General features: G+C 41.5%; 1 protein-coding gene across 19 annotated transcripts in view; it reads left to right on the top strand.

The window, feature by feature from the left end:
- nfixb (nuclear factor I/Xb) overlaps positions 1-26524 on the top strand; it is a 169832-nt gene that overhangs the window by 104982 nt on the left and 38326 nt on the right. For all 19 annotated transcript variants that reach the window (XM_078797252.1, XM_078797250.1, XM_058049564.2 and 16 more), the window contains one exon: positions 24543-24608. In XM_078797252.1, the coding sequence (XP_078653378.1) occupies positions 24543-24608 (66 nt within the window). The remainder of the gene's footprint in view (positions 1-24542; positions 24609-26524) is intronic.

Here is a 26524-nt window from a genome sequence, read left to right as displayed (position 1 = left end):
CTGACCGGTTTGCTTGTCAATTTTAAACATTCAACATGAGGCTTTGCACCAACGCTGCGATGTCTGTTCTTACTGCACACGCAATGGATGGATAAGGAAGGGATGAGGAGAAGATGAAGGGGGTGATTAAATTGGAAAGTACAGAACTTTGTCAGCATGAAAATGTGCTAAAATGACTTCTCGGATGATATGTAAGTGTAGATTCTCAAAAGTTGACTCTTCTTGTTTGGTGAAGATCTCTCACCCTTATTCGAAAAGGCCTCTTTAGTTTACATTTCTTAGCTGTGTCTCTGCAGGTTTTCTCCTCTGGGGAGGTGGGACTATAGGGTTGTGTGATTGCATGGTGGCATGGTGATGTAAAGACCCCAATACCACTAACATATGTATACGTATATACAGGAGTTTCAAAGGGCAAAAGGGAGAAATGTGAATGAGACTTAAAACCTTTTGAATAGGCAATTTATTCCAAGCAAACATTAAACTGAAATAGCGGTCTTTGCAGTTGAGCTGCACAAGCACAGCCTCTTGCTGCTGAGGCTGGACTCAGAAAAGCTGTCATTTCAAACATCTTGGAAGATTTTGAGGGTTATGGAACAAAAAAGTCAAAAATCCCAGAATGATCTCCATTGGAGCTGCACGATGGACAAGTGGTTAGCACGCGGGCCTCACAGCTAGGAGACCTGAGTTCAATTCCACCCTCGGCCATCTCTGTATGGAGTTTGCATGTTCTCCCCGTGCATGCGTGGGTTTTCTCCGGGTACTCCGGTTTCCTCCCACATTCCAAAAACATGCTAGGTTAATTGGCGACTCCAAATTGTCCATAGGTATGAATGTGAGTGTGAATGGTTGTTTGTCTATATGTGCCCTGTGATTGGCTGGCGACCAGTCCAGGGTGTACCCCGCCTCTCGCCCGAAGATAGCTGTGATGGGCTCCAGCACTCCCTGCGACCCTCGTGAGGATAAGCGGTAGAAAATGAATGAATGAATGAATGAGGATCTCCATTGGCTGTCTGTCACAACACGGCACCATCCTCAATACAAATTAAGGTTTTTCTGTCAGAGAAGGCTTTTTAGAACAGAAAACATCTTCAAAGGGTTAGGGTTAGGTTAGGTTAACTTCTTTCAACGCCGCACAATTGCCGAACAATTTGCAAAAGAGCACAAAAACATGGGACATTGGATGTTTTATTCTGTGATGGCATGATGAGTAGATCCAAACTGAGATGTTTTCCACACAGCACAGTGGAGGGGGGCGGAATTATAATCCTTCAATGGAACAACAGAGCAGCGGGTTGTGCAGGGGCGTCAAACGGCAGCTGGGTTTTTCATCAGGACAATGCTGCAGTTCACATTGCATGCCTGATAAAGGACTTTTTCCAGAAGAATAACTTCACTCTTTCAGACCATCCTTGATTTAAATCCAGTTGAGCACATTTGGAGATGGATGGCAAGGGTTGTTTCCAAAAGTGGACATCAGGTCCAGGCAGTAGATGCCCTCTGTGAAGCCATCTTCACATCCCCACTAGCCTCCTGGAAGCACTGGCATCAAGTATGCCCAAAACAGTTTTTGAGTTGATCAACAAGAATGGTTTAGCTAGTCATTTATGAGTCCTAGAACCACTCACTTTTTGGCAGGGAATCATTATTTTTGCAGGAAAAAACATGCAAATGCAAGGAAGAAAGAGCACACAAAGCAAGCCAATGTCTGTCATTATGGTTTGTTTACTGTGTTGTCATTGAATTCCTTGTTCGTGTTGCACTCCTATGATGTCACATTATTTACAACCCAGCTATCACCACCCCGTTTACTCACCAAAATCGTACTGTTGGGAGCTGATGTGATGAAGTGGCTTAAGAGTTCATTTAGCTTTTTTGCCTCTTGGCAATTAAGTTGTCACACTGACTCAGCTGGCCCCCCTTTTTTATTTTTCAGTTCATTTTACTGGCCTTCCAATGTTTTAACAGGCCTTTCTAAAGCATCTGCAGCTGCAAAATGGAGTAAAAGCGTACAGTAGGGGAAAAGGGTAGTTGGAGAGGGCAGGGAAGTGAAGGGGTGGGAACTGAATCATGAAATGAGGACCATATTTCCAAACTGTACTAAAACTGAACTTTCCATTTTTCTAATGAGGGTGCTTTTTTTTTTTCTCCCCCCATTTGACTCTATTTCTTCCTCAAGCTTTGCCGTTTTAGTCCTCCGTGCAGCTGTCGGACAGTAGTTGTCTGTTTGTTTGTCTCTGCCCATCTCTCCCCTCCCCTCACCTCAACACTCCCACCCTGCCTTTAGCTCATGTAAACTTTGCTTTTCGTCATGCTTTTTTCCACTGCAGGCATCTCTGCTTTTGATTAGAGTTTAAAAAAAAAAAAAAAAAACACAGCGTATCCCGTTCTCTCTGACAGAGACGCCATTTGATTTCTCTCCGCCCCTAATGTTCTTTTAAGGGAGTTTGTTTAGGCCACGCGGCTCAGCAGAAACTTGCAAATGTTTGTGAAGCTTTCCACCCAGAGCGTCTTGAACTCTTAAGGTCTTTTTAATATGACAAAATTGAAAAACAACATTTAGTGCCAATGTGTCTTCCCTTGCCTGTTTCATTCATACAGTGGAACTTGTTTATGACAATAGCCAATAGTCGACTGCTTGCACATTCACTTATGACTTTGGCCAGATATGTAAGAGACTGGGCGGTAACAAAGGACTTTTTAACTTATGACCGTTTTGATTCTTTTGTTTTCATGTGATATTGTAGGAACAGGAGTGTTGTGTATGGTTCTGAACTGTGATTTCAATGTTGGTCTCTAGGGGGCAGTGTTGTTTCCCTGCTAGTTTGAGTCAGTCCAACAAAGAATAAGAGCCACGTTGGCTACGTTGTTGTAAGTTATATCCTGATTCCCATCCATTATCTGTGCCGCGTATCCTTATTATGGTCGTGGGGATATGCTGGAGCCTATCCCAGCTGACTTCGGGCGAGACTGGTCGCTAGCCAATCACAGGGCACAAAGAGACAAACAACCATTCACACTCACATTCAATTTGGAGTCGCCAATTAACCTAGTATGTTTTTGGAATGTGCCTTTTTTTAGTGTTTAAACACCACTGGTCTAGGGCCTGATTACTTGATTAATCAAAACAATAAGCTTCAGATTAATCAACTAAGAAAATCATCCTTAGTTGGGACCCTCCATTGGTGTAGCATCCAGGTTAGTACTGCCCTACTTTTATTATGGGGCTTATTTTGCACTGAACAGGAAGTCACAGTGCAAGTTTTAAGGCTGTGTAACCAGACAGTAGTTGTTTCACACTGCTTAGCTATAATGAAGTTGATGATACTACAACACATCAACATAAACTGTTTGCTATTTCATAGAAATGACTTGGCTTGGAAAAATATGCTAAATTTGGTTCATAATAATGATAATAAACACACCGCCAATGCCTCTGTCATTTCAGATGTTTACCGTCTCGTTTTGGATAACAGTGCAGCAGAGGAATATATAGAAAGATGTGCTTGAACCTGCTTCAAAATGATACCAGATGGGCGGGGATTATTACATCCAGTTTGGGTCAAGGGGGTTGACAGACACTGAAGAGTAAAGTAAATTGTGTTCTCAATTCTTTCCGTTATTGTAAAAAGCTTTTTGGCTCATATGATTCCGATGTTGTGTATTTTTTTCCACATACAACAGCAAAATGTCCATTGTCGGTGAATATTGTGCATGTTCCTGTAGTATCTTCCTGACTATGTTGTGTGCTTATATGCATGAATGTGCACCGTTCTAATCATCTGCCATAGATGGCCACAATGGATGAATGTATATGTTGAGTTTAGCTACTAAATTGTTGTTCGCAATATCTTACTGGTTAAACCGCTTTGTTGTAGCACAGATAGAAGCACCTGCCATACGTTCATTGCATTTATTGTGTACAGTGGATACCAACATAATCCTACATCCTGCTTAACCCGAGCAACACATTAGACCGTTGCATATGTCTAATTACATGTACACTTATGTACTTAAATACATAGACAGTGCGTGTGTTTGAGAGGGAGAGCACACCTGTTCCTCACCTGACTGCACTAACTGATCCAAGCAGGGCCTCCAGGCTACCCGGGGGCCTCAGGAGAACCCTGCACACGCCTGCACACATGCAAATGTGCACTTGAAGGCCAAATGGAAAACACCACATCATCATCGAAAGTAGTTGCCGTCTCTCATTTCAACCATTCTTCCTCCTCCTCCTCCTCCTCTGCTATCTCTATTTTCTGTCCTCTCGTGTCATCCAGCTCATTCTTCTCGTCGCACTGCATTATTTCATTCCCGCTTCGTTCTCTGCTTTTCATAAACTTCTGGCTAAGCCAGCCCAGTGATCCCAGAGGCACGGTATGAAATGCTAGACATCTCTGAGCGAGTGCCAAACAGATGCAGGCTCCTCTGGTCGCTCCCTCAGCTTGAACATCTTCTCTGTATTATCATAGGGTCTGCAGATTTGTTTACTTTGTGGTCATTGTGCCCACGAATGTTCAAATGTATAGGAATTAGCAGCCATACTACTGTGTGACATGAGAGCAATTGGCTGATTATCTCCAGATCACAGACACAAATATACCATATACTTCATAGGAAAGTCTGATGTCGCCTTGCCTTACATCTGCAGGAAGCCATTATTGCTTTCAATGCACTGACAGCGTCTTTGCATGAGAGGGGAAAAGGTTAGTTGGGGCATATTGGGAAAGTTGTCAAAACTTTAATGTAATGAGACACAAATGTCTTATAAAGTAGGACGGTATTTTCCCAAGTGCGGTCTGGGGGCCCTTGGCTGTGATTTTACTGACCCTCAGCACGTTGTAAAATGCAACAAGAAACTAAAAAAAACAACCGTAATAGAAAAAGACTGGTGATTTTTATGAGAATCATGACAAAATATTTGGGTAATAGGAGGAAGGAAGAAATGCATGATGGGAATCAGTTGACTTTCATTTTAAACTCCTATTGGTACTTGTGTTTTATATTTCCTAGCCATCTTTTGAGTGTTAAGTTACTGAGTGATGATTTTAGCATTTTCATTTTTTTTGGAAAGATGACAGTGACAGTTATTCTGAGTCGTGAGTTTACTTATTGCTCGTGATTGTCTCCTGCCAAAGAAAGCGCTACCGCTTCCTCACTGACTCGTGAGCAGCTCAGTATTAAAGTGTGAAATTCAATGTTCGACCCCAAGGCGTTCCCTGGCCAGCTGTGAGACCTGATCCCTCCAGCATGTCCTAGGTCTGCCCCGGGGCCTTCTACCGACTAGGCTGCATCTGGACTAGATGCCCGAACCACATCAACTAGCTCCTTTCGATGTGAAGGAGCAGTGGCTCTACTCAGAGCTCTCCTGGATGACGGAGCTCTTCACCCGATCCACCCTATGTATAAAAAAACGTACCTTGAAACCACACATTAATACATGGTTTCTTTCTAAAGGCAGATACAAGGTTACATCACAGCATTGAGAGGGCAGTGCTTATGGAAATGGACAAAACAAAGAAAGTTGAGCTGATGTGAGTACGCTCACGGGCAGATTCCCATACATGCTTGTGGTTTTTGTACTACTCGCAAAATAATCACCCATCCTTGTTCCAACTGCATCATGATCATCTTGTTTAAATTTCAACTGGGCCGAGTGGGTAGTAGTATCTTTCTCTTGTTACGCTGCTAAGGCGTCTTGAGGCTGAGAAGATGTGACCTAATGACTGTCGTGCTTCATGAGAGTCATTTCATTAATGTGGCTGATGAAAAGAACATGTTCTCCAACTATCAACAAGTGAGGGAAGTAAGTAATCTGAATATAATGACAAGTAAGAATCCAATTAAATAATGCTGGTAACCTACAATTCGAAAAGCTGCACATTTCTATGTGGCACAAACATCTGTATATGTAAGTAAAGTGCAAAGTATGAAGTGCATAATTACAAATCAAAGGCGAAACTTGTCCAGACTATGAAGATACTGACCTTGCAATTCATCATAATATAATATAGTATGTAAATATAGGGGCTGCACAGTTAGCGCGCAGGCCTCACAGTTAAAAGACCTGAGTTCAATTCCATCCTCGGCCATCTCCGTGTGGCGTTTGCATGTTCTTCCTGTGCATGCGTGGGTTTTCCTCCCACATTCCAAAAACATGCTAGGTTAATTAGCGAGTCCAAATTGTCCATAATGAATGTGAGTGTGAATGGTTGTTTGTCTATATGTGCCCTGTGATTGGCTGGCGACCAGTCCAGGGTCACCCCGCCTCTTGCCCCAAGACAGCTGGTATAGGCTCCAGCCATAAGTAGTATAAAATGAGGAAGCAAAGTTTTATTTTGGCTTTTAAGTTAATAGATGCCTTGATAGATGTTAGAATAAATCTCCAATCATCAGCTTGACCAAGAGTGGTGCCCTAAGCTCTCCAAACTGGGCCAATCCTCTATGTGCAACATGTATGACATGCCTCACTTGCTCTATGATTGGCTGGCATTCTCAATCTGATCACGTCACCCCTCATGTTAACCCTTTCCGCTGCATCAAGCTGTAGCGGCCGGTGCCCTTTCAAAAGGGAATACTTAATGGTGCCATTCTCTCCACTGCCTTTGGCTAAAAGCTGGTGAGCTGAATGAAGCCAGGGGTTTGCTTCACACCCTTTTCCCCGTAGCCTGGCCTTTACCCGGGGAACATGTGCTGAGAGCAGGAGGTCGGCGCGTTGAAGAGCTTGCAGCCCGGCTAGCATGCCAGAGAAAGGAAGCCCGGGGGCAGCTGTTTACTCACCTTATCTGCCTGAGAGATAAAGCCAGCTTTGACACAGATAGCAGACAGCTCCCACACATAAACACAGCGACACTCGCTATGCGGCAGTACGCACACACGGAGGACGCCGGCCACACAAACGTTAGCCTGCGCTGGGAGCCGCTGACACTTGGGCCGGGTTCATGCGGGGACACAGACTGACAAATGCGGCTGGTCGACTCCCAGACAGCTGGCGGTCAAAGGTCGCCTTTCTATCTGTGCCCTCATTTGGATGCTTGTTTTTTTCTCAGGCCTCATCTGCGTCTGCCCTTCTCCCGTTTATCTCTCGTATCCCGTTTTTGCTCTCTGAGCTGAGAAACTATAACATTGGTTCATGCTGTAGGTATGCAGATCTGGTGGTTTCCTTTCCCAGAATTGCTGCTTTTTGGGCCGTTTTCCATTTTTCTTTGGAAAGCCCCCGTCTTCCTGAGAGGATATATGCTGATTATGTGCATCTTCTCTTTGCTGGTGCACGACTGGTTTGTGTGCGTGTTGTACTTTGCTGTACTTTTACAGTATAGTACTAATCAGGCTTGTCGGGTTCATCATGGTACAGTCTATACCTCGGTGTTTAGGCTACGGTTTCCTTACATACTTTTTAATCACAAGTGGGCCAAAAAATGTCCACTTTGGTCAACCCTGTTTTACAGTGTTTCTTCTTCAGAAGTGCATCAGTAAGAGTTTGAAACCGGGAGTGATGCATTCATAGCTGCAGCGTGCAGAACCGTTCTCTTACTGAACAATGGCAGCACACCGCTTTCATCTCTTGTCTATTGATGGAAGTGCATTGTTCAAAAAACAGGTGCACCGCACCTCAACGTCACGAGGCAGGAAGCCTGGTGGTTGACCAAGAGTGGAGATGAGATCTACTGGATCTGAGTCATCTTCATGTATCATTGACACACACTGTCCCTCATTTGAAATATGTGAACTTTACATTATGAGACGTTGTCGTGGGGAAGGCTTTTTGCCAGCCTAGACGGGCAAAATGTAGCTCAAAACCACCCCACATTATTCGCACCCGATGAGGAACGGGCGAAACTGGCCACAAATACTAGAGGTTTGCCAGCTTGTGGCATCATCACATTTTTTCTGGGATGGCTGCACGGGTGTCCACCGCTGGCTTGAGGGTGGGACCTCTGGAACTGTTGTTTGGCTGTTTAAGTCGCCCGTGAAAGGTCAGAGTTCAATTATTGAGGAGAATTTTTCCATTCAAAAAGTTATGATGTGATCTATGAGATGACATCCAAATGTTTATTAATATTATATGATTTTGCCATCACAGGCGGTTGAATTTCCTGCCAGGGTGCTTCTTAAAAGCTTTTGCCGAGCTGGAACAGTTGACAAAGTGGTATCGGGGATTTCAAAATGAAGGGGTTCATGACAAATCAAATTACGCGCAGCACACATTAGGAAGGTTGATGTATAATCAAACCCACATCTGAGAATATCTGGAAAGCGAAGACTTCCCCCCGCAAATGCGCATCAGACATGTTGCCCCGATCCGCATCGTCAGGGGAAGATGTGCACTTTTATGCCGCCGTTCATTTTTTCCCTCCTCCCAATTCATTAGTTCAAATGCACGTTTATGGGGCACACACATTATTTTTACAGGCCTACTTTATGTGTTTCTGTGGAGTTTTACAACCCTCGTTAAAGATGTCCTCCAAGCTCCAGATAGAGTTGGGAGTGTTTATTTGCTTGATTCACAAACCCAAAATAAATTGTTAGTGTTTTCTGGCCGAGGGTGTTTTAGACTGGAGGCTCATTGTGTGATTTAAAAACAAATTCTGCTTCTTTTCATAGGACCTTAAAGTGTGTAAGATGATACACACATGGACCCAATTCTCATTTGAATATTTGATCGGCTGACGCTGATGGCTTGTGTGTTGGCACGTCGACGTTGACTGTAAAGGCGAATAAATTCCACTCTGAGGAACTACAATAAAAACTGTTACTCGATTAGCCTAAGGAAGGGAGATCTTGCATGAAGGCTGGAACGACAATCTCTGCTGGTCACAGTCATTAGAGCCCTCTAGACATGAACTAACACCCCTATAGTCACAGCGGGCAGATAGGAAGTGATGTCGGTGGTTCAGAATTTTGTTTTAGTTTGCTGTAGGTGACTACAGCAACATTAGCTTGTGTTTTTAATTCTGTATTTTTATTACGGATTATTATGCTGATAATTCAAACCTGCACTTGAAGCTTGTTGTTAATAATAATAATAATAATAATAATAATAATAATAATAATAATAATAATAATACATAACATTCACAGTCTTTAAATGCCTCTTCTGAATGCTTCATGGATGATACTATTTTTATGCTTGGAAATGCTTAATTTAGCTAAAAAATTACCTCAGTTTGCATATTTGTGGAGTAATAATAGCCCATATTCAAACACAAAACAGTATGATTCATTTGTTAATATACCATTATTTCTGGTGTATACTGTAAGCCACTATTTTTTAAATTTTTTGCCACTTGCATGACTTGGTGAGAATAATAATTTCATTTAGAACAACAAAAGTTAATAATAATTAACGGTGTCTTCTTACAAAAAAACCCCACAAAAATCATCACACAGCAACTTAACACTCAAAGGTTAGCTAAGAAAGATACAATACAAGTACCGATACGAGTTAAAAATAAATCAAAACAACAATTTGAACAGCTTCCCATCATGCATTTCTTCCCAGCAACTGCTGCAGTGATTCATTTAGTTGCCTCTGTCCACTGGAGGAGCCAAGGGGGGGGGGCTCCTCTGCTCCCCTGCTCCCTGTCTCCTGTCAGCCATGTCCAATGAAATGCTTTGCTGGGGCAAAATTCATTATTTTAAACTTGTATTGGTACTTGTATTGTATATTTCTTAGCTATCTTTTGAGTGTTAAGTTACTAAGTGATGATTTTAGCTTTTTTTTTTTTGGTAAGATGACAGTGGCAGTCGTGAGTTTTTGTGTAGCTCATGATTGGCTCCTGTGCGGCTTATAGATGTTCACATCTGTTTCTCTCGCTTAAATGTAGTTGGTGCGACTTATGGTGCATCTTATACACCGGAAATGACGAATGATTTATCACATGTCAATCACATGAATGGTACTATTTATTTGCCTCTTGTGTTATGCTCCTTATTTGATGATGCCTGCTTACTCGCCGGTGCCCGCCGTGCATGGTTACGACCCCCACGACCCTCCTCCACTCTCCTCCACTGCTCTGCCAACAAGTCTGTCTTTCTTTCTCATTCCTTCTTTTATCCTCTCTACTTCTCTCGACGTCTCTCTTGGCGAGGCCAAGTGTTCCCACAGCTCTCACAATACTACCCCCACCCTCTTTTCTTCCTCTCATTCACTCCTCTTTCTGTCTTTTTCTTGTCTCTACTTCTCTATACTGTCTGTCTGTCTCTACTCCCTCTTTTTTTGCTGCCATTTTTTTTTCTCCTCCCTCCCCCTTCATTCTCAGCCTCTCTCCCCACATTCCCTGGCAAAGCCTGGCATCACATGATCTCTTTTTCCACTTCTGCCCCGACCGTGTCCTGCATAAACACACATGCGAGTATATCGAGCTTTGCGCCCCTGTGATATACATTTTGGATTCACATGCAACTGAAGTTGACTATATTGGTCACTGTACACCATCTCTGTTTGTATTAGTCAGCAAAATCCAGCAAGCTAATCAGAAACAAAAAAATAAATGAAAGTTATGCACAATGCAGTAAAGGGTGTTCAAGTTATCATGTTGTTGTTACTTAAAACTAAGAAAAATGTAATATTTTTAAATATTGTGTTTTGGAGCGGGGTCAGTTTGCGTATTCCTAAAGCAGGGGTGTCCAAATTGTTTCCACCAAAGGCCACATAATCAAAACTGAAAGGACACAAGGGCCATTTTGATATTTAACAAGTTAGATGTATATTTGTGATATACAGTATAGGTATAAGAACCATATTATTAGTATGTATTAGTATTAGTATATTTGCTCATTTTTTCCCAATTTTTGCTGCATTTATTCTTAAATAATCTTCAGAAATGTACTTTTGGTAATATGGCTTTATTCCCATAATATTTTTGACTTTTTATTCAATTTTTTCCCAACTTTTCCCAACCCAATTTTCCAACTTTATTTTATATTTTTGTCATATTACAACTTTTAGAAAATAATTTATTTTCAACTTCTTGCTACTAAAATTAAGTTATTTTTTTCTCCTAATATTACATGACATTACCTTCATAAAATTATGACTTTTTCATATTAGATTAAAACATTTTTCTCTTAATATTTTGACTTTTGTGCTTGTAAAATTACTGCAGATTTTTCTATTTTTACTGTATGAAGGGTATCCACCAAAAAAAAAAAACTAAGCCAAAACCATTCGTGTGATTGATGACAAAAATAAGTAGTTGTCCTACGTATAACTATGAAGAGGTCTTGCATATTTGAATTGAGACCCCCAAAACTGAATTGTACTAAAGCAAAATGTGCTAAAGTGCTCAGAATTTTAACCTACACGAAAGGTGTGCCCCATAACTGACTTATTCCTTCTGGATGTTGATTTACCCAGCATGTGTGTCTCTGCCATGCTTGCCGGTTGCTAACATGCGACATCTTCTGGCCAAGGGTGGTAATGACACCCTCACCCATTTGGTTTCAATACCAAGCACGAGGAGCTTCAAAGCAAAATATTCAGGTGAAAAATGATTCACTGACAAAATGACATTTGAAAACTAAGCATTAAATGAATAAGCCAAGCTTTAAAGCATCCGTCAGGCTGTAGAGAAAGCCATGAGAACAAGCAGACGTGTCTCCCCTTTCCCCCCACCCCCTTGTCCAGCTCCCCTGTACATCACAGCTCATCAGCATAGGCGCAGATAAAAGATAAAAGAAACAGAGCGGGGGGGGCGAGAGTGTGGGGGTGAGGGTGTGGGGTGTTCATGGGCAGCCGGCCAGCCACCCCCTCCACTCTCTCACACACACACACACACACACACACACTCATCCCTCCATCTCTTGCCCTCATCTCTCTCCCATGGTTGATTCCCTTTAGGCCCTTCTCGCCCCCCACCCCCCACCTCCCCAGCTCTGTGGCGTTGGCACAGAGAGGGCGCAGGCGGCACACAGACGGCCACGCAGATGGGCAACGGGCAATGCAGGGGCTGCCTCCCCACACCTGCTCCTTGCTGGCACAGGGCTCGGTCCACACTGTGCACGTGCACATACTCATACATGTACAGAAGGGAAGAAACACCCAAAGCGAAAACCTCATAATCATCAAACCCGTAGCAAGGAGCGTGTAGACCCATTATGGTACATGTTGATGCACACATATGTTGTGTTTTAAAGAAGAGTTTAAAAAAAAAAAAACCTCCCTCCCACATGCCGCTGCTCAGCCTCTCAGTCACAGATGTTTACATGCTTACATCCAACTGTGCCACCACATGTGCTCACCAGACACCCCCCACCCCCATCCCCACCCCTACACATACGAGACGCATAAGAAACAATATCACATCCGTGTAAATCAAAGTATTTTTAGCCTCACGCCCCCGCACGGTCACACTCTTGAGCAAATAATCGCGTGGTGCTGTGTTGTCGCATGTCACATGACATATACCAGACCTTCAGGGGACTTCATAAAGATGCGCTAGTGTGAATTCTACAAGCAATAAAACGATTGTGTAGGCTTGGATTGGTGTTTTAGGGGCTCATAATTGACACTTTGTTGCCTTTAGCGAAGAAGAACTGCTCGGATGTGAAGCTGCTGGTTTAATAGGTAGGGTGTGGTGACACCAAAAATAGTACAAAAGGGGGAAATCCATCTTAAGGCAGGAAAAGTCGGTGTTATTCCCGCAATCTTTGAAAGCGCTTTCTTCATTTGGGAGCACACGCCATCAGTTCAAGACACGTTTTTTTTGTTGTTGCTAAAAACGTGAATAAAACCTAGCCATTGTGGCTGCCTCTTTGTACAGCCGTAACCTTTTTGGAGTTTTTTAAAGCTAATCATTACCAGCTCAACTTTTTTTTTGTCTTTTGTCTTTTTCCCATCATGGGTTGCTTCAGCGAGTCAATCGCATGTTTGAGTTAGTGTGGCTTTTTAGGCCAGATGTCCTGGCTGACACAGACCTCCCACTTATCCGGGCTTGGGACTGGCACTGGACATCTCCAATGGCTGGGAATCGAACCTGTGCCGTGAGCCTATGAGCTTGGCCAGTACTGGTGAACCTGCTTAAGCCCATCAATGATGTCCTAAATTGACATCGAGACACGGTTTTTCTCAACATAAAATCTTCTATGAAACTTGGTCCATCTATGTTGACATGTTATACATTCATAGTAATATTATATCAATATCAGTAAACAATGTGAAAGGGGTGGGCAAACTGCGTCCCGCCACTGGGCATTTTCAAATTATTTAAAAAAAATCTTTAACATCTAACCTAGCATCCAGCAACTTCACTTTCAGTGTTGTTATTAAATAGTCTGTAGCTTATAACCCTGTAACAAAGTAACCTACCTGGATATACAAATAGATATCTACACACAATAGCCATGCCAAAAAACACCCATACATTCCCTCCTCAAGGCATGCTGGGTCATCAGGAGAAGTAAACAAGGAGTTAACATACTTTTTACATTTATAGTAAGACACACATGCTTATTTATGTCCTAGTTGACTTATTTACTCTCATAGTATTAATATATAAATGATTATTATTGGTTGTATTATTATAATTAATAATTATTATTATGTCATAATAATAATTATTATAATTAATAATAATTATTATGTCATAATAATATAATAAGTAATAAGTGTTATATAACATATAATAAGTGTTATTATTATAATTATGATAATTATGATTATTATATATTGTTAATAAATTATATAATAATAATAATAATAATTATTATTATTATTATTACTATATTGGCTAATACTGGTGTAAATGTGACTGTAGGGGTGTTAGGTGCTATATAGAGGTCTCTAATAATGTTAATGTAAAAAACATCTAGACGGTGGTAAACAGGTTTTCTATGCTCAAACTACAAAAATATTCCATTATTAATAAAGAATGCCACTTAGTGGACATTCACTTATCAAATAAGTATAATATGAGATCATTTAATAATCAACAATTAAAAAGATACGGTGTGAATGAATTCTCAGTAATAGACATGATGAAGAGGTGGGATTATCATCTAACTTGTTGAAGCAAATGAACTATACCAAACCACTGGATTACGATTCCGCTTAAAAATAAAATCAACACCCTTAGAGTCTTCCTCCGGGTGTGACAAAAACAGGGAAAAAAACACCAAATATCACGTTACAAAAGTTGAATGACAGGCCTATACTTTCAAGATGGATAATTAACTGGTCAAGTTGCCTTGATGGCTTGGTACGGAACCACAAGGTTGCTGACGTCCACTGTTATTATCTTGTTACGATAATTCTACCGTGTTAAGATAACATTAGATCAACTGTAAATCATCCAATGAAACACATTCCCATGAAATATTCAAGGGGGCGTGTTTGCAGAGTAAGTTGTCTACAACAGAAAAGAATCGAGTAGAACCGGAGTGGGGTGGGGGCGAGAGGATGTAGAGTGGGTGAAGGAGGTGGTGAGGAAGAAGAGGAGAAGAAAAAAAAAATGTTGAAATGAAGTCCAATAAAAGAGCCGAGTGAACATCTGTGTGGGATAGCCGTGGGGATTAGGAGGGTTTGGAACATTTTAAGCGCATTAAAGATTAAAAAAAAGGGTCAGAATGTTTAGCAACATACTGATAAACCTCTTAAGCGAAACCCAATTGGGGAGGCTGCTTGGGTTTCTTTATCCAGAGGCTGGTGGATGGGAATTTGGGGGTGGCGGGGGGGGTGAAGAGGCTGAGAAGATTGAAAGTGGGCTACCAAGAGTACACAGCCACATACTTATATATGAAAACACTATCCCACCATACTGTATACCGTAAAGGATTTGTGATTTAAAAAAAAAAATCTTTGTGTAAAACTACTTTTTTTAGCTAACCTTTGAGTGTTAAGTTGCTGTGTGATGATTTTTCAGTGTTTTTTTGTAACACACCGTTTATTATTAATTTTGTTATTCTAAATAAAAAGAAAATATGCAGTTTTCTGCAGAAATTACATTCTCAATTTTGAAATATCTGATAATACCGGTAAAAACATACATACAATATATGTGCTAGCCCACAATTTTCATTTGTTTTTGTTTTTAAACTTCACTGATTGTGTTTTTTTATGTGCAAAGTTTTGAGGTTTTGCACTTTGTTTGATGGTTCTTGAATGCACCATAGTTGCTCCAACTCTCCAACATTTTTTCCGTAACAGTAAATTTTCAACTTACAAAGTAAATACGGATGTTTCAGACAGTAGAGCCAGGCAAAATGTGTAAACAAAGATGCAGTTGTGACCATTTAGTCACAGTGTGGGGCTCTGCACAGCGTCAACCAACATTATCATTATCATTTATATCATTTATTATTGGAGTGGGCTTAAACCTGGATTGTGTTACGAGTGAACAATGGAAGAAGGGTTTGAAGGCGGGGGGTTGCGTCAACAGAATTTGAATGAGCATCTCAATCACTTGCAGATTTTTTACATTTGCTGGTGAATCTTGAACAGAAGTGCTATGAAAAGTGGGGGTCTACTGTAGTAATGATTGTGAACATATTCTACTAACACTGGTCGGACATTTTTGGTTGCGGACAAAGAGTCACTTTGATCTGCAATGGTTGATTTTGGCAGTTGAAGATATTTCTAAATGTTGGAGTGGAGTTTCCCTATTTAGTATGTCTTGATTGGGTGTCCCTCAGAGAAGAGGGTTGTTGCTCAGCGTGGATGGTGAATGACCGTCCTGCATACCAATAGGCGGTTAGGTTGGCTGGTGGCAAAACAGCCTATTGGTGGCCATTCTTTTAGTGGAATGAGACAGTCTTTGGGAAAGAGACGTCAGGACATTGTTGTAAGCAGACGATAGGTGATGCCGCTAGCCTCCTCCTTCCCAGTTTGCTTCTTTCACAACAGCACTCCTCGCTATCCAGAATGTGGACATTGTTGTCCTCAAAGGAATGCCCCCTTTCTTTTTGAGATGCAAATGAAATGCTGACTTGTGGCCCAAAAAACATCTCTCCTATAAGGATTGCTTAGTCTCTCCAATGTAGAGGTCATTGTACTGCACTGCACTGCATAAACATTGCTGAGTTTGCTTCTCAGGATTTTGTCTTTGGAGTGAAGCAGCTTTTGTCTGAGGGTGTTAGTGGGTTTGAAATGCATCGGTATGTTATGTTTGGAGAAAATTCTTCGAGTTTCTCTGAAAAGCCAGCCGTGTAAGGAACCATTCTAAATGTATTCATTCATTAATTTTCTACTGCTTATCCTCAAGAGGGTCGGGGTGCTGGAGCCTATCCCAGCTGTCTTCGGGCGAGAGGTGGGGTACACCCTGGACGGGTGGCCAGCCAATCACAGGGCGCATATAGACAAACAACCATTCACACTCACATTCATACCTATGGACAATTTGGAGTCACCAATTAACCTAGCATGTTTTTGGAATGTGGGAGGAAAACGGAGTACCCGGAGAAAACCCACGCATGCAAACTCCACACAGAGATGGCCGAGGGTGGAATTGAACTCCGGCCTGTGCGCTAACCACTCGTCCACCGTGCCCCTTCTAAATTCAGTACATTTCAATGTATCGTTATCATCACAATCTTTTTGCCGTTTTTCATAAAAAAAAATTTTTATGCAGAGAACTCGCATAGGAGACATTATCAGTGGCACCAAATAGGCAGCTATCTAATTACAAGAATGTTTGGAAAATAGCTTAACTAGGGTAATCTCTTGTTTATTGAGGTTAATTTGTTCTAGACACAATAATAAGTGAATTTGTAAACACAATACCTGTTTACAACCTTCTAAATACTTTTTTAATGTTATTAGAGGCCTCTCAGCATGAAGGAACAACCCTAAAGTTACCTTGTAGTGGACATTAAGACATTTTAGGGCGTATGGATCCTTAATTTAGATTAGATTTGCCAGTATTTAAATACAAGCATTAGTACCCGCTTTCACTATGAGAGTAATTCAGTCCGATACCTTTGACAATGTCATGTAAGCTAAGCATCATTCTGTCCTACTGCTATTGCATTGTTTGTTATATGTACGTTATCACCAATTAAGGGTAATTGGATGATTTTGTGCGGCTGTAAAAATGATCTCTCATGGCACACGGTCCTGCGACGCAGAGGTTAGGAATCACTGGTCTACGACACTTAGACATGCTACATCCGATCCATGCCAAATTCCCCTCAGTGCTTCACTGTTCCCATCACGTCTGACCATAGATGTGTGGACGCAACACCACAACTGGATTCCCACATTTACCCAGAGTCTGATACTGAGCTGTCGCCGGCACCCACACACGCTAGCAGGAATGACGGGGTTTGGACCGGCAGGGCTAGCTGCCATAACTCATCTAGACAGATGAATAGGCGGCCAAAGAGAGTGGCAGAGGCAAGACAGAGATGAAGTGAGTGAGAACAGTGGTGGACTTGTCCGCAGAGCTTTCAAGCAGGCCGAGGTAAAGTTCCCTATGATTTGACTGTGAAGTGAACCATGTCTGCATCTGCAAAACTGTCCCGAAATTACATTGCACGCAGAGAGAAGAGGCACGGTGACAAAACCAAAGGCTGACAGTCACAGCTGTGCAGTTGCATGTTTGCATTTAGTTGATGAAAGCGTCTTGCTGTACTTCTTCCAACTTTGCAGGAATGATTTGTGGAAGGCCATTTTCTATGCAAGCAAAGCAAGATCCATAAAGATGGATGAGTTTGAGTGCGGAATATGGTGAGTCCTCAGGTGTACGCTAACCGAATACACTTGTCCTATAATAAGTCAGCCCAAATGATCTGACACATTTGTAAGTTAAATAAAAGGCAAATAAAGTAAAGAAACAAAAACTGTTTTTATTTTGGAAAAGTACATATAATGCCATTTTGTTTCATTATGTTTTAATGCCGGTTGATTTTGGTTTCAATGCAGATCCAGTAGCTCTGAAGTTGGTAACCCATAACAAGATGGTGTTTCCAGCTGGTACGGGATCATGTCTACCAAGATTGAAGTGCAAACGGAACGCTCGTTGTGTTGCAGTTACAGATTTGTTTGTTTTGATAAACGTTTCCACAATGAAAGCACGATGCTCACCAGTCCAATTCATGGCAGCAACTGAAAAAGAAACCAAAAACAATGGCATTATAAAGAAACAAAGCAAAATGGCCTTATATGTACTTTTCCAAAATAGAAACACTATTTATACTTTACTTTGTTTGCCTTTTATTTAACCTACAAATGTGCCTGACCCTGTATAATTTTAGAATTACTGTATAGTTTTACACACAGGAAACATTTGAAAATGCAACTAAAGCAGGGGTCTCAAACTCAATTTACTTGGGGGCCACTGGAGCTAGGGTCTGGGTGAGACTGGGCCGCATCAGGTTTTCAAAAAAAACCCCAAAAAAACGCATTTATTAAAAATTTTAAAAACTTTGCTTTGGTTCCAATTTTCTACAAGAAAAGCTCTGATAAAACATTCCACTGTTCTCAAATATCTTACTTTTTATTTTTCTACACAAAATAAGATGAAAAACAAATAACCAAATCAAGAATAAAGAAGAGAAAAGAAATCAATCAATCAGTAATAAATAAATAATAATAATAAAACGGCAAATAATAAAAACTTAAGAAACCACATATAGTTGGTGGGTAGACAAATTATTTTTTTATGATTAAAATTAACAAAGCATTATTAGAGCCCTGTAGACATGACAAAACACGACTATAGTCACATTTATACTCTTTTTATTTACATATTAACATATATTAACATATTTACTTATTAACATATTGCGCAACTGCAGGGTCTTGAGACACATGCTAACTCGCAAACTAGAGCTAGTGACCTAAACGGTAGCCTTCAAGTTATTTCCTTTAAACTTAAATAGCCAAAAACTTACCACTTCCACACGGATAGGGAGGATAACTATTAACAGTTATTTAATCTTTAACATGAACATTAATCAAAAGTAATAATTTTTTCTGGGTACATGATACCATACAGCATCCATATCAAACTTGCGTGGGCCGCGCTAATAAACTTTCATATCAAGGCGGGGGCCTCAAACTAGTGTGTGGCCCGCAGGCCGCGTGTTTGAGACCCCTGAACTAAAGCATATAAATGATGAATGAAAAAGCTGAATAATCATGTAAGATTACCTGATTGTTGCCAAGGACATAAAGTTGCAGCGAGTACTGTGTACTAAGTCATACCAACAACAGTGCAGCCTGTATCCTTGTGTAAAACAATAGTAATGTTTTTTTGTTTTCAAATTCCTTGTTCAGCCCTAACATCCCAAATGTTAAGCACCGGAAAGGTTTGACAAACATGAAATAGTCGCTCTTTCACCGCAACGTTCCAGTCTGTCACCCGTCCAAAACAACCTCTTTAAGCGTTAAAAACACATTAGTTCACAGGAGGCTTGTTTTGCTGGTGTGTGTTTGAGATGCACAAACACTCTTAAAAGCTCTTTAGCGGAATAAATAAATAAATAAATACATACATAGAGGCCATTTGCGGTGTGTGCACTCATATATATACACACACATGCACTAACTGCCTCCATTAGCACTGACAATGGCTGCCTGTGAGTGATTGGCTGTTTGTGTTATACAAGTTCAAGTGTCTCTTAATGATTTACACGTGTGTTGAGTTTGTGTGTCTTTCGCGTTGATGAATGGCGTGAGGAAGTATGTGCGATTCCGGGTGTGTGTACATTCATCTGGGTGCGAATTTTAACCTATGCATGTATAGTATTTGCCACCTGAAAAATTGCCAGCGTTAACCTTTGTGTGAGGAGTACATCAGTAGAAGTACAGAGGAGTGGAGTGTATTGACCAGGCAGCGGCATAATGTGTGTGGTTAGAGTGATAACATGGTGTATTTGATGGCCTGTGCTTGTGTCTGTGTGTATTATCTTTGGTGGGGCGTTAGCAGGGGGGCCTTTGGGCGACTGTGTGCACTAGATAAGGCCGATTCATCTGCGCTTCAAAATGTGTGTGTAATAGAATTTTTTCAGTGAAATGAATCCGTGTGTGTTTGAATGCGTGTTAATAAATGCTCCTGGGGTTCATGCACCTTAGTGTTTTGTGTGTATGTGATGGGTGTGAATGTGCAAACGGGGCCTTTGGGTATGAGATGCTTGTTGGCAGTGATTTTGCCCCGCTTGGTGGTCTTCAGAGCATCACCGGGAGCAAGGGGATCATAACAATTCAGAGACTCGCCCATTGTTCATAAGACAGTAGAGTGTGTCAATATGCCCCACCTCCATGAACCGCCTATGAACCTCAGTTACCCCCACACAGTAAACCTGCACCAGTTTGGTTTCCCTAGTTAGCCACATCCATGCATCCATTTTCCATGCTGGAGCCTATCCCAGCTGTCTTACACCCTGGACTGGTCGCCAGCCAATCACAGGGCACATATAGACAAACAACCATTCACACTCACATTCATACCTATGGACAATTTGGAGTCACCAATTAACCTAGCACATTTTTGGATTGTGGGCGGAAACCGGAGTACCCGGAGATAACCCACGCGGGAGAACAGAGGTGGAATCGAACTCGGGTCCCCTAGCTGTGTGGCCTGCGTGTTAACCACTCCTTCTCCGTGCAGCTGGAAACCAAACAATGATTGCATATTTACTTATGACTTTGACAATTTGGAGTCGTCAATTAACCTAGCATGTTTTTGGAATGGTTAGCGCACATACCACAGCTAGGAGACCAGGTTTCAATTCCACCCTCGGCCATCTCTGTGTGGAGTTTGCATGTTCTCCCCGTGCATGCGTGGGTTTTCTCCGGGTACTCCGGTTTCCTCCCACATTCCAAAAACATGCTAGGTTAATTGGCGACTCCAAATTGTCCATAGGTATGAATGTGAGTGTGAATGGTTGTTTGTCTATATGTGCCCTGTGATTGGCTGGTGACCAGTCTAAGGTGTACCTACCGGTCGGACTTGCCCTGAACACCTCCTCAGGGAGGCGTCCAGGAGGCATCATTACCAGATCCCCTGAACCACACCCCTCAGTTCTAATTGGTTCCACTGTGAGTTTTTCCCGGATGACAGTGCTTCTCACTCTCACCCTACGGCCGCTTGTACCAGCCATCTTGTCCTTTTGGTCACCAACCAAAGCTCATGACCATAGGTGAGGATAGGAATGTAGATCGACCAATAATTTGAGAACATGGCCTTTTGGCACAGTTCATATCCACACCAGTTTACCTGTAGATCTCGCCTTCCATCCTTCCCTCACTCATGAACAAGTGGACTGATTATCGGACAAATTCCATCCACCTTTCCAAATCACGACAGACTGTTTATCGAACAGTTTTGCTTTGATCAACCAATCAGAGGACATATAAATACTGTCATTATTGTAGACCAGCTTGCTACACGATGAGGCGAATCTGAAATCGGATTAAAGTAGTAAATCACCCCATTGCTTATATGGTGTGCATGTGACATGGGCCAGCACTACAGATTTTGAAGGCCATGGGCAGATTTAATTGACATGGCTACTCACAGAAGCTGAAAACAAGTACAGGACCCTGCTAGAAATGGTGCAGTCATGGGACAGGCTACAAAATCACATCATAGACTAAATTGCATAAATTAATGCAATTTCATGGACTAAAACTAGAATTTAAGTTGTAAATGTAGGTTAGTGCTAGGCCAGCAGAGAAGGCCTTGCTGGCCCTGAGACCCCACCACTGCTATTTATACTTTATTAATCATCCAAACCAGGGCCTTTTACCTTACCTTTTTACCTTAATTTAGTGTTATGATGTGCCCTAGAAACTGGAAAATTAAAATAGCATTTTAAAAAATCTGTTAGAGGTAAATACATTTATAATAAGGAGTCTGCATACCTGCAAAATTAGTACTTTTTAATTACTGCAGTGACTTTCTTTGGTAGGAATCTTATCAGTATGGCGCAGCTTGAAGTGCTCATGTTTGTAGACTCTTCCTTGCAAGGGGATTTAGATCTATGGAATTCAGATTTGAGTTTGTTTTTTTTTATATGTGATGGATGGATGCAAGGATAACAGGCGTGTGCGCAGTGAAGCATTCAGCTAGAGAAAAGTCAAACATAGGTCAGCAAGTAGAAGGGTATGCATTATTGGAAAAACATGACACAAATATTTAAAGCAGCTCCATACTAGCAAAATGGTGCAGCGGAATAGTAATACTAAAAGTACACAAGCTGGCAACTAACTGACTTGGATAGTGACACATCCACTTGGTACCAACGGGACCATTCTTGTTGTCATGACAACTCAACACAGGTTTTTGGCTGTTTCTTTTTTCCGAGGCAGACAGTAAGGTTGTAAATTGATTATTGGGCCTTGTCAGGATCCTTAAATGATCCTTTCCTCTCCTACCCACCCTATCCTTCCTCGTGTTATAGGAGTACATGGGATACACTAAGTTTCATTAAACTTTTACAGTGAGCAACATGGCCCCCGCAGGACTGCAAGTCAAGCATCCCGCTGCAGTTCATTAACACTACATATACTCTGGTGTAGTTTTTATCTTTCAGACCATTGGGTCTGTATGAACTAAAAAACAGTGCACTTGTAAGTGTGTGTGTGTGTGTGTGTGTGTGTGACGGTTTGGGGGCGCCGTCAGCTACCAGGAATGCACGGGTACCGCCAAAGCTAAGATGGCTGCCAAGCGCTAAGATGGCTGCCAGGACTCTGCAGAGCAACAGCACGAGATATAAAGAAACTGAGGGCGATAGGAAATGAGGGATAATGCTCGAAGATGGACTCTCGGTTTCTTTGTGGTCAAAATTGAATCTCTAACCGAGCCTGTCATCTCTGATCCAGAGCGATGAGGTGTCTTTTTTTTTTTTTGTTCTCTTGATGGGTCGCCACGGTGAAATGTGCAGCAGTGTGCTGGCAAGCACAACACTAACGCCACCCAAGATTTGGACACTGATTTGGGCCTTGAGAACCTTTAGTTCCGGTTGCAAGGGGGCATATTCTGGTCTGGGCCAAATTGTCCCCTCTTGGCCCTGAAAAGGCCTCAATGCCTCAGTTCTGTGTGCTAATGGGTGTGAATGGTATAGACCATAAAGCGCCACAAGGCGACATTAAGTAGGGCAGTCGTCTCCCGCCTGTACTGATACAATTTCACATAAACACAAAGAGATACACTCCAGACAAATTCCCACAAGCCCATAAAAATGTACTCTTCTACTATCATCCTTCATCTTACATGCGAGCATTGGGGAAGACCGTTGGAAAGCACCCAGATCTTTGCTAAAATAGTCAACAAAATCCAAACAATGCTCAAAATGTTCATGTCACATTTCTCATTTAGCAGCTCAGGCCATGATGGCTTCAACTCCCACAAATAGAATTCAATGAAACCTCATTTTTGGTCTGACGAAGCAATTTTGCCCACTAAGAAATCATGTGAAACCATTGACTCTGTTCCAGTTACCCCAAAATACTAACTTATAGAGCATAATTATAGTTGATAAATTGATAATGATACATTTCATTCAATTGGACTTCCCATACATCCTGGCCACTTCCATAGGTTGCTACAAGCTTTTTCTTGTTTGGCCTTCTTCATCAAAGTGCTGGCACTCGCCACTCTCATTGGCCCCATGGTGGGTTATTTAGCAGTCACACAAGAAGGGATTACACAAAATGTTTCAAATGAAAAACATCAAAACGCCACCGTCTCCTGAATCACAGTTCCTTACACAATACTCCCGTCTTTACAATATCCTGTGAAAACAGAATAATCAAAATAAAACTATACACAAATGAAGCAAGCTTCAAAAATACGATTACACCCATTCTCCTTATATCTCTGGCCAAAGTCATAAGTAAATATGCAATCATTGTTTGGTTTCCGGCTGCACGGTGCCAGAGTGGTAAGCGAGCAGCCCACACAGCTAGAAGACCCGAGTTCAATTCCACCCTCGGCCATCTCTGTGCGGAGTTTGCATGTTCATGCCAAAAACATGCTAGGTTAATTGGTGACTCCAAATTGTCCATAGGTATGCATGTTAGTGTGAATGGTTGTTTGTCTATATGTGCCCTGTGATTGGCTGGCGACCAGTCCAGGGTGTACCCCGCCTATCGACAGCTGGGATAGGCTCCAGCACGCTTGCGACCCTAGTGAGGATAAGCGGTAGAAAATGACTGTTTGGTTTTCATTATGTTGACATCAGTCCTCCATTTTGATGGGCGTTGAGATCCAGTACGTGGGTTCCACTGTATAGGGGGAACCCGGGTTTAAAATATACTGTATATACACTTCCCTCCAAAAGTTTTTTTTTTTAAACATTTGGGTTTGACATGAAACGATGACTACACAGTAAGACCACAAACCAAGTGAAATAAGATAAGATTCAATACTTAGCTGCAGCAAGCCTGTGATCCATCACTTTTGCATTCTTCTTTTGTCATGCTGCCTTTCTTTACTTAAGGGGGGCGGGGGGGGGTCGGTATTGTTGGCTTTAAGAAGGACCCCCATGCTTTATGAATATCTAAAGAGTTTTTGACAGTTACTTTCTCCATGCTTGGATTGCTTCCAACTTTCTTGTCCACCTGTCTAACCACGACTCCTTCACTTTTGTGATTGTTTCAGAACAATCAGGACAATCAGACAACTCAAACCAGCAAGGGGAGACAGATGTCAAGCCCCCGCCGAATGGTAAGTTTGCATTTAGCAATCTCCAACTTAGTGCACGCATGCTTCCATAAATGGTTTCAAATGGCTGTGTCAGCATGGGTCTGTATAGATACAGTGCGAACACACTTATTGGACATACATACAAGCCTCTATGTGAGCGAGTCCCAGCAGAGTTGGGTTGGTTTATTATGGTAAGGAGAGCCCATGGTACTGTAGTGTGGGGATAGTGGTGGGCCACTCATAAATCACGCTGACGTTATTAGAAGATGGGAACCACATGGCTGCTGCCGAGCTGAGGACTGACCTCATAGGCTGTCGCCGCTGTGGTTAACCCTGACAGTGCTTGAGTGAATGAAGAGAAAGAGATGGGGATCAGGAGATAAATGAGTAGATGGTTGCAGGACTGACATGTAAATGGATGCATGTTACATACGGACCGCAACATTAGCTGCAAGGATTTTATATCACTGCTAACCAACCAGAAATGTGGACTCCAGTCACACTTGGACTTAATTTGGACTTTGACATCAACGGCTCAGGACTTCACTCGGACTTTAGTCCCCTGACTTGAAAATACTTCAGGAAGTGTGTTGCATAAAATGTGTCCCCATTCAGGGGTCTCAAACTCAATTTACTTGGCCACTGGAGCTCGGGTGTGGGTGAGACTGGGCCGCATCAGGTTTTCCAAATAAAAACAAAAAAAAAACGCATTTATTAAAAACAGAAAAATGAATAAACTTTGCTTTGCTTTCAAACTTGTGTCCTGCGGGCCACATTTGGCCCCCGGGCCACGTGTTTGAGACCCCTGTACTAACACGATCATTGTTGTATAATTTGCTGTATTGTGTGCATCTATTAACGTCCAATCAGGTTTAAGAGTGGTAGAAAGTTATTCACATGCACACGTGCACGCACAAAATATTAGTTACTGCAGGTAAGTCACACTTTTTCCATGGTTTGGCTGATCCTGCTACTTAAACTCCAACGCAACGTATTTTACATATTTTTGGCACTCTAAGGTTCACTTAAAAGCCTTTTAATTTTCTCCAAAATCAACAGTATATAACCAGTGTAATATTTCACTAACTGTATTAGCCCACAGTTTCATACTTTGCACTTTACTTTGTCCTTATACGGACATTTGTGCCACATAGAAATGTGGAGCTGTCCAAATCATATTGTTGGTGGTGATATTTGTAATAACTTATTTGTTGTTTAAAATAAATATGACACATTTCCTGTATATTGTATTGCATATTGCAGTGTTTGGCAGAAATCTGTTTTTTTTGACACGCGATTAGGGTGCGTTCCTCCTGTTTGACCCTCGGCCCACACCGTAGTTTGATTGAAGCACGGTAACGTTGCTCACATTTTGTATTTGCTGAATGTCAGTTGGCGAGTTTTAAGAGTTAATATGCTAATAATAAAGAAAAATTGTTATCCAAAAATATGCTTGCTTACTGTGTTGTTTTAAAAATTTCCCATAATTCTGAAATTGAGATCCTTTTATTATTATTTATTACTATTATTATTATTATTATAGTTTTCATTATTTTTATTTTTTATATATATTTATTTTTTTATTATTTTACTTTATTATTTTTATAATGTATTATTTATTATTATTATCGTTGTAGTTGCACATCCACAAAGATTTCCCCTACTTATTATAGATAAAAACTTTTTATTTAAATGTGATTAATTCTGAGTTAACTGTGGACACAATGTGATTAATCGTGATCAAATATTTGAATCACTAATAATTAAGATGGCATCAGCATTGGTAAGAAAGCCAATACCGTGGCTCTCTAACTGTAGAGTTTTAATTGCATTAGTGTTAATGTATGACAAATCTATACGCTCAAGTCATTGAACTCGCTGCTCCTCTCGCTCAATGCATGCAGTGCATTTTCGAGCTGTCCTTATGGGGAATGTAC

This window comes from Doryrhamphus excisus, linkage group LG16 (assembly GCF_037039965.1).
Source record: "Doryrhamphus excisus strain RoL-2023G ecotype Guam linkage group LG16, RoL_Dexc_Guam_v1.1, whole genome shotgun sequence".
Classification (NCBI taxonomy): domain Eukaryota; kingdom Metazoa; phylum Chordata; class Actinopteri; order Syngnathiformes; family Syngnathidae; genus Doryrhamphus; species Doryrhamphus excisus.
This window is presented reverse-complemented; position numbering and strand designations above follow the sequence as displayed.